The sequence below is a fragment of the Cyprinodon variegatus genome, unplaced genomic scaffold, assembly GCF_000732505.1.
Source record: "Cyprinodon variegatus isolate N-32 unplaced genomic scaffold, C_variegatus-1.0 Scaffold23, whole genome shotgun sequence".
Taxonomy (NCBI): Eukaryota; Metazoa; Chordata; class Actinopteri; order Cyprinodontiformes; family Cyprinodontidae; genus Cyprinodon; species Cyprinodon variegatus.
In genome coordinates, this window is record NW_015150476.1 from 131,161 (window position 1) to 139,926 (window position 8,766).

The window sequence follows — 8,766 nt, forward strand, 5'->3', positions numbered from 1 at the left end:
GGTGGCAAATTCTTGGGTAGTTTTTTTCCTACCACTGTAGGATCTGTTTACAAATACCTGTCAGAATCAACTGGACATAAAAGTCATTTTAGATCACGTGTGGAGAACAAGCTGCAGAAACTCCAAAACCATGGCCATGAGAACACAATTTTAACCTTTGTATTTGTAGTCCTGAGTCAGACCAGAAATGTCTTCTTCCTTCAGTCTGGAGGGTTGGATTGGTATTTATAGGTGTTTATAGGGGTTTTGCTTCCCCTCTGGTTTTGCATTCCTTTAATGGGTCCATTTTTAATGTTTTCAAACAGGTTCTGTTTTAATGAACTCACCTAGTCAAAGATGATAATCAAAAATGTGTTTTCAATCACACCTAATTCACAATTAAATAAAAGTGCAGTTCATTTTTTACATAGGTCCAGCAGAACTGTACGGGAAACCTTTTTCTTCTAAAATTAGATTCGACAGGAAATTTTTTAAGGATTTAAGTGTGCTACGGGAAATATTACTTTTTATAGCAGCACAGTATAATTTGCATTACTTTAAATTACTGTAAAAAGGAATGTAATGAAAATAGTGTAATAAGAAACTGTAATTTAAGGTTTCAAGGAAACTAAAAGCATAATGCAAGGAAACTTCTGGTCTCCAAAGGGTGCTGGTTCACTTAAACTTGCCTGCATTTTACCAAAAGTTACACTGAGCCGAGGTTTTAAGGGAAATGTATATAAACAAAATAAAGCAGCTGCACTTCCACAATGGAAATATATGTGCTGTTTTAAAAAGAGACACATGCTTTACCCTCCACCCCCACCCCACATCAACAGGTTGGTCGTGTTGAGGAATCTCAATTGGAGTCTGGAGCCGCAGGCCCTAACGGAGTTCACTGACTCCCCCTCACCCCACCCATCAGCTTTTTGCTTCACATCACTCCTTCAAACCAGCGGCTGCTCCCCCGTTATAGGTGGAACCATGTTGCTATGGTGTTTTGACCAATGGAGTGGCATTTCCAGAAACGCTGCCGGTCTCTTGTCTCCCTCTCCCTCAGACAGACACAGACACACACACTTCCACCAAGGTTGAAGAAGCCTGTTGAGCAACAATCCTACTAACCCCCCCACCACCACCCCTTTTGTAACAACAGCAAGCATGTTTCTTTGTCTGCTGAACACTGGTCAGGAGGTCAAATACCAAAAGGAAAGAACAATTGTATTTAAGCATCAAAAATGGCACGGAGTGCTCACTATGCTGCTGAGGAACACTATCATTTGGTTCTAGAAAGTTTCAATAGATATACGTGGAAAATGCAATCATAAAATATCTATCCATCTAATGTATACCTGCTTCACCATGCAGGGTCAGAGTGGGGCTGATGTCCATCTACAACTGTCATTGGGGGAGAGGCAAGATACACCTTCGACAGGATACAAGTAAATCGCAGGGAAACACAGAGACGCCCAGATATACAACAAATACACTAATGAAGGACAATTTAGAGACCGATTAACCAGTCATGTTTATGGACTGTGGGAGGAAGGCAGGGTATCTCTAGAGAACAATACAAAAAAAGTCAAAAAGTGCTTTAATGCAGCCTTTAAACTAAAATATGGAAAATGCATATAGCGTATTTTGTCACTTGTGAAACATTAATCTTTCCATTATTTATAAGGAATACTTTCATTAGCTCATATTAATTTGCTAATAAACATCTCTTTATTCACACCAGGGATTTTTGTTCAGTGCAGATTTAGTCATATTGTTACCATTTCATACTGGTCTTGAGAAGTTGCTAAAAGAATTTTCCACTCTGCTTCTAAAGCCAAACATGTTTTTGAGAATGCAGATTATCCTTTTCCTCAAATTTCTCAATTTTCTTCATGCATTGACACATCTAGCTTTATCGCAAAGACCTGGGATCTTCCAACAGAACAGTCGCTTGAACCACAGCCCTTGGGGGTGTATGTGATGTAGCAAACGTAGAAAAGAAAAAACTGTGGATTTTAAAATGATAACCAAACGTGGAGGTAGCATCAGTCTGTCGGGATTCTTTAGGGTGGAGACAAATAATTACCATTAATGAGAAGTATTATAAAGCAGGCATGTCCATAGTCGGTCAGCTGTCCTGCAGGGTTTAGAGCACAGGTGTCAAACTGGTTCCAGAAAGGGCCATGTGGCTGCAGGTTTTTTTCCAACCAAGCAAACCTGCAGCCACAAGGCCCTCTCTGGAACCAGTTTGACACCCCTAGTTTAGAGCTTTCCTGCTTCGGCACAGTTGATTTCCATTGAAAGCCGATTAACAGGCTTTTGCTTACCTGCAATATTCAGATTTCAGTTGTGCTGATTCCGAAACACATTGAAAACCTGTAGGAAAGCGGCCCCAAAGGACCGAATTTGGACATACCTATTATAAAGCTACATACAGAGCAACCCTGGAAGGAAACCATTCAAAAGCTGCAAAATATTTAAGAGTGCAGTTGAAATCTAATGGAGAATCTGTTAGATGTTCAGGAGTCAATCTTGCTGAGCTTTCAAAATTGTGAAAATGAGGCTGGGCAAAACAGTTGGTCTCTATACTGTATCTGCAAAGTATTGAATGGAGGTGCTGATGCTAATGCTAATGCTACGCCCCTCTTTTTTCCTTTCTGGATAATTCAGCATCTGTTTCCTTTCATCTTCCAATTTTGCAATGCATTGCATTGGTCTAACACTATAACAAAATACATAAACATTACTGTTGCACTGTGTCAAAATGAACGTTTTAGGTGTATAAATGCTTTCTTAAGACTTTGTATGGCTAAGATCCTATTAAAGCCTGATGCATTTTCCAGAAAGACCCCTCAAACCCACAAAAATATGAAAAGTATCAGCACACTGCTGTGAATATATAGATTTATGTCCTTTCTCACAGATTATTTTTCAACAGAAGTAATTTGAAATTTATGAGAAGCAGTCATTGACCTCTAAATGAAGTCTGCAAATAGTTTTGATCATTTGACATTAGCAGACAAGGGCAAGAATCTGCACTTTAGTTCCAAACTGTAACCAGATAAAAAAAAAATAAAAAATCTTACGTCTACTAAAACAGCCAAATGAGAATACTGGATAAATATTTTGTGGAAGAGAAAATGGTGAAGTTATGGATTCTGTTACTTGCGGCATAAACTAGCAGCCTGAAATGATACTCCTTGGAGGTGTGATGTCCTGAAATAGCCTGAGCTTAATTAAGGTGATGCAACATCCAAAATGAACCAGTGAAACAACTAATAAAAGCTTATAAAACAATACAGGTTTAAAAGAGGCCTAGTAAAAGCCTACACTTAATACTGATGAGATGCTGCTGTGACTTTATAAAAAAAAAAAAAAACACCCTCTGCTTAAAAAACTTCAAGGGTGATTTTTTTTTTTTTTTTTTAATTTACAAATCCTAATATTCCTCCACAGCTTCATTTCCAAAACCACAGAGGCTTAGATGACCTTCATTCCCACCAAAGGTGGTATGACCAGTGAGTTCAGAAAGTGTTCATTTAAACCAGTACCGTTTTCACCCAAATTATTTGTCTAATGGTGAGATGTTTTGGTCCTGAAAAATGTAAGCGCAACAATATAGAATTTATCTGTTGGCAGGAAGATACCAATTCATAGCATTTTACACTGATTGTTATACAGACAGCTTATGGAATAAAAATAATGGGAAAAATTTTTTTATCATTTTTTTTGTGTCCCCTTCTTAATAAAATCACTTTGTTTTTTCTATCATTTTCTGTTTACTTTAAATGTAAAGCTCGTTTGTATTCATTTCAAAATTATTTTTCTTACATCTGACGTAGACATGAGTTTTGCTGTTTGCACACATAGCTAGATTTTTTTTCCCCCCTTTAAAGCAGTCCAAGTAATTATAGCTGTTCCTGTAGCAAAACTCATTCAAAATTGATGTACATTAGAATTACAAAACCTCATAAAAAATAAAAAAAAATGGTCACCTCCCTCCATTATTCACCCTCCAGCAGTCTTTACATTATGTACATGTCCTTGAAATGGAACAATAATTCCATCTTGGTAATGAAAACTGGATTTGGGAGAGATACCAAAATATAAAGATTTAAATAACCTACATTTCTTTCTAACTATATATTTAGTTTTTTTTAACTTGATTTCTTTCAATGCCACCTTTTTTGGAGGCAAAAACATTCCATATGAGGTTTCATATAAATGCTTTTAGTGATCATATAAAATAAATTTCTGAGCTTATTCTGCCACCTGCTGGATAACAGTAATCATAAACATTTTAAACTGACTGGTTGGAGGCTGGTTGCAATGCAGTAAATAACCCCTCCCGGACAAGAATTTTAGAAATAAAAACGATAATTTCCTCCGAAATCTTACACCTCTGACAACATTGTCTTCAACTGCTAAATTTTATTTTATTTAAACCAAAACAGAACAGCATTAAAACATCTTAAACATGGTATTAACATCCACCAAGTTGTCTTAAAAGTGTGAAAAAAAAAGATGCGATCAAGCACTTGTGGTTTAACAACATGCTCAGATTTGAAAGTTAGTCAGATTTATTTGATCATAAAAAAGAAAAATCACCTTCTGAATGACTTAACGGCGTCATGCTAAAGTCTAAAAGGTGAAAAGAAATTCACTGATCTTTAAATCTGTGATACTGAGAAAAAAAAAAAAAAAAAAAAGCATTCAATCATGTTGGTTTATCGAGTGTTGCAGATGACCCCATTTGTACACAGCAAGTGGTACAGTTGATCACCAGGTCCTCGGGCAGGACACAGGTGAGATCAGCCCAGGTAAGGGAGAGGATTGGATGGAGGACAAGGGGAATGGAGGTGGGGGAGGTTGACAAAGGATTCAGGTTTAAGTTAAGGGTACATGGGGGAAGGGGAGGGCTGATTTCGAGGCTTTGTCTTCATTTTGTCTTGGATTTAGCCTCCATGGGTTGGCCAATATCTCTCCCACGCAGCTTCCGTCCTAGAAAACAAATAAAACTTTTGTGTTACATGAAAACTTAAATATGAAGATTCCAACCATTTACGGTCCATATGTGCATCTACTGAAAGAATATCCTGTTCAAAGCTTTTTTAAAATTAAATCATTCTAATAAAGGTTATGAAGACGAGACAAGATAAACAAAATCAAAAGACTTTTTGGGGGTTTTTTTCATCGGGAAATGTCTGATCATAGTGTCTCTAGCCAGCCCAGAAGACTGCAGACCTTTCCAAAATGTTTATTCATACAGCTTGATTCAGGGTTTAACAGCAAATAACTGGGCCTTTCCATCAGCTTTTTCTAATGTGCATTTTGAAGTATCACATCAGAAAAGCTTATGGAAAACCAAAAAGAAAAACAAGATCAAATTCACACAAAAGGTTTTCATGCTTGCTCAATGTGGTTTACAGCTTTCGCAAAGATTTAATGCAGAAAAACATCGCTTTCAATCAGCTCTGACGTAGCCCACTTTTAATTTCACATGACTGATAAGCTGTTCCCGCTGTCAGCGTGTTCCTGGACGTTCCCATTATGCATGTTAACATGGCTGGAAGCACCATCATGTTAGCCAACATGTTAATGGAAAAACATCTTTCTCTATAGTAACATATTCTTTATAACATTAAAACTTTCCTCGATTATTGATCTGTTGTCAGTGCTAGATTGCAGCCTCTACTTCCTGTTTATTACAGCCATGCGTTACAACATAATGTGGATGACAACATAAGACGGCAAAACGCTTCGCAGTGCGTGGTTAATTCGCATTAAACCAATTGGAAACAAATTTGCATTTTCTTTTTCGCATTTCAGTTTGATGGAAACACTGCTGTTATGTATGCAGGTTCAGACACCAGATCATTAAACAAACCATTTATCTTGACTGCAACAGAAGAAGTTTCTATAAACTTATTTAAAACTCTGGTTTTGTTTTATCGAGTTTAAATTTCCACAACTCTGCAGGTTTTTAATCACACACCATGTCTCCTCATGTTTAACTTTATGTAAAACTTACCAATGACTCTCTCAATTTTTCCCATGACCTGGTTGTTGGGTATTGCCTTCCCGCTTTCATAGTCGGCAATCACTTGAGGCTTCTCGTTAATTTTCTAAAGGTTAAAACACATAATGGAAAATAATGTACCCAAAATAATAAAAATGCATTTACTGGCTGTGTTCAAGTCGGTGCAGAAAGTCAGTACACAGAAAGCATCTACTCACAGTGGCGAGGTCTTTCTGGGTCATTCCCTTCTCCTGTCTGCCTTGCTGAATGACTTTGCCCACCTCCAGAGGAACCCTCTCATGATGGAGCTCCTCTGTCTCTCTGTCCAGCTTGGCCGTATTTTTGGTCACAAGGTGCTGCTTGTTCTGCCCTGCAGACCCTGTTTCCAGAGAAGTTGTTTGAAGCAATTAGTAGATAATCATTATTATGTAGTTATAAAGCAATGTCTCTTATTTTTTCTTTGCAAGCAGATGTTTACATTTCTTGGTTGTCTCAACATCCTCCCCTCGTCTCTGGGCAGCAGTGATTGCCTAGAGAGGAAAACAGGCGGTAGGGGTGAGCGCGATTCTGAACAAATTGCTGTTTTATTGCGGGTGAGGTTACATTATGGCTGTGTTTACAGTCAGCCCTATCTGCTTTTGTTTGTCACTTCCAAGCATGCGGCTAATAAGTAACAGCTTTGCTTATCCTAGCTTATAGACTCAACCAAAATGGCATTACAGTCAGTAATATTGCCTAAACACAGTTTCACATTTAGACCCAGTCAGAATGATCTCAGGATTTAGTCAAAACAAAAACAATGTTCCTTGCTGAAGCAAACAGGTAAACAAATTTGCTTTTTTTTAATATTGGTGTTCAGTTAAATTCTCTGCACATGCACTGACCCACTACTAACAATGGGAAAATAAGGTTTCTTTAGGACTATAATTAGAGATCTTTAAAAAATTATACAAACCAACAAAAACATTCAGTGGTTATGAACATTTATTTTTAGAGATTGCTGCAATTGAATTTGTTGTGAGGTTTTACTGGTCCACTATAACATTGATTTAAACCTTCCCATTGCAGCTCTCGGTTTATCTTTAGGGTTGTTTTCCTGAAAGATAAAACTTTGGCCAACTTTTTTTTTATGCTGCATTTATTTTTTTCCCCCTTCCACTACTGAACTATATTCTGCTACATAGATCTTACAATCTGATTGTCTTTCCTTAATAAAGACAAAACCTTCAGAGCATGAAGCTGCAACCACCTCTGTTTGATATGCAGGATTACTTCTTTTTAATTAAAGCTATTATGTATTTATTTTAGGAGTAACTTGGAGATAGTTGGATGCAACCATTTAGATTCTTTCCAATTCAAATAAACTAATAACCATATGTTGTTTTCCCCCTATCCTGGAAATATACTTACAATTGCATATATTTATTTATAAATATGCAATTGTAAGCTGACATTTTTAAACCATTGTCATTTTAAGACACTAAATAACAATCATATCCAGCTGATAATAAACTTAACTTGAATATTTTTATATTATTAACATGCTATTCGCAACCATAAAGGTTTGCAACAAGTAAAACAAACAAAGTGTTAGCACCATGTATGGTTTCACTTGCCAACTTCACATATACCAGCGTCTGCTAAATGATTAATCTGTGTTTGATGAGCTGTTAATAGCTCCAGATGATAAACATTCCCATAAAAAAAACAACAGCAATAATGTCTCGCCACCATGTGCACCCCCAGCAAACGATCGCTCCTGTTGTCTTTAAACTGAAGCACGCGAGGCACACAGAGACTGCCTGTTCAGAAATCGGAACAAGAATAAAACTAGCTTCTATTTCGTCAAAAGCAGAACCAGTCACTTAAATGTACGATAGGGGGCTACTAAATAATAAATAAAAAAGAAACTTGTTTTCAGGCGTCCATACTCACCTGCTTGGACTTGGCCTGGGCAGCAGTTGGGCCCTTCTTCCTCAGCACAGTCACCGTATCCCAGTCACTTTCCGCCATGTTTTCAGAGGCTCACTCTTTACCCGTAATGTTTATCAATCAGTTTTTAAAAAGTTTAAATGCGCTCAGTGTGAGTGGAAGTGCTACTTTGCAATGGTAGACTGTGGGCTTTGCTAGTGGTACTTCAGCGAGTCAGCTCCTTCCAGAAATATCACCCACGCGTTCTGCCAAACCTTTATTTATAACTCAGAGGTTAACAGCTTCACAGCGGAGGGGGGCGAGCAGCGCCCTCTACAGCTAGAGATAGGAAGCAATATGGCAAGTCATTGTACCATATAATAAGACACCGGTGTCGTGTATTTTTTCAGCTGAATGGTCTCAAATAACTTATGTGTTTGTTCTATTCTTGAAAACTGGAAACATTCCCAAACTTTTCTGCTTTGGATTAATAACATAGTACCAAAACATTGGTTGGGTAAAGACACATTTCTACAAAATCAATTAGCAATGGTTGTAATGATATTACAAACTTTGGGAATCAATGTTCTAGGGGCCACGGAAGTACTGCATGGGGGTCGCAAACATTTTTGTTGATTAGACTTTTTATTTTATATTTCCACCCATGCTATTTTTTTCACAAAACTGAAATGTCTTAAAATACACATTAAAATGAATTCAACACACAGTAGTGAACAGATAAATGGAGGCAGAAGATGTCTTTCAGTCATCAATGCACACATTCAGCGACACACAGGAGCTCTTTCAAGCTGGGCACCATTTCATTCACAACACCTGTCCCATTAACCAGGAATCAGAAA

At 37.5% G+C, this 8,766-nt stretch overlaps 1 protein-coding gene across 1 annotated transcript; it reads right to left on the reverse strand.

The window, feature by feature from the left end:
- Positions 1 to 4,392: 4,392 nt before the first annotated feature.
- Positions 4,393 to 8,188, reverse strand: edf1 (endothelial differentiation-related factor 1). The gene is made up of 5 exons (XM_015391869.1): positions 7,931 to 8,188; positions 6,474 to 6,525; positions 6,214 to 6,374; positions 6,008 to 6,101; positions 4,393 to 4,977 (listed from the first exon to the last, which is right to left on the reverse strand). Exons 1-5 carry the CDS (start codon positions 8,006 to 8,008, stop codon positions 4,916 to 4,918), a joined length of 447 nt encoding a protein of 148 aa, XP_015247355.1. The 5' UTR covers positions 8,009 to 8,188; the 3' UTR covers positions 4,393 to 4,915.
- Positions 8,189 to 8,766: the final 578 nt, after the last annotated feature.